The sequence below is a fragment of the Penaeus monodon genome, chromosome 27, assembly GCF_015228065.2.
Source record: "Penaeus monodon isolate SGIC_2016 chromosome 27, NSTDA_Pmon_1, whole genome shotgun sequence".
NCBI lineage: Eukaryota > Metazoa > Arthropoda > Malacostraca > Decapoda > Penaeidae > Penaeus > Penaeus monodon.
The window spans coordinates 25164005-25164305 of record NC_051412.1 but is presented as its reverse complement, the minus strand read 5'-3'; the positions used below and the strand labels follow the sequence as shown (position 1 = coordinate 25164305).

Sequence of the window (301 nt, the reverse complement as noted above, 5' to 3'; positions counted from 1 at the left end):
AAAAAGCAAAACTCACCCCCCCTCCTCCTCCTTCTCTCCTCCCCCAGGAGTGCTCGGGACCTTCGACAACGCCCTGGTGGTCGCCATGTTCATCAAGTTCCGAGTGCTGCTTACCCCGTCCAATCTTCTGCTTCTGAACCTGTGCATAACCGACCTCGGCATCTGTCTGCTGGGTGGCTTTGCTTTCAGTGGCGTGTCTTCCCTGGCTGGAAGGTAAGTGGACGGGGAGTGTTGGCTTTAGATGATTTGGGAGACGGATGATAGAGAGGGGAGGAAAATGTAGGATTTATAGTGTGTGATC

The 301-nt window shown here is 53.8% G+C and overlaps 1 protein-coding gene across 1 annotated transcript in view; it reads left to right on the top strand.

Annotated features, from left to right (window-relative positions):
* The first annotated feature begins 36 nt into the window (after nucleotides 1-36).
* LOC119590717 (visual pigment-like receptor peropsin) overlaps nucleotides 37-301 on the top strand; it is a 38587-nt gene continuing 38322 nt past the window's right edge. The window contains exon 1 of the mRNA XM_037939406.1: nucleotides 37-213. Within this exon, the coding sequence (XP_037795334.1) occupies nucleotides 86-213 (128 nt within the window). The 5' untranslated portion in view covers nucleotides 37-85. The remainder of the gene's footprint in view (nucleotides 214-301) is intronic.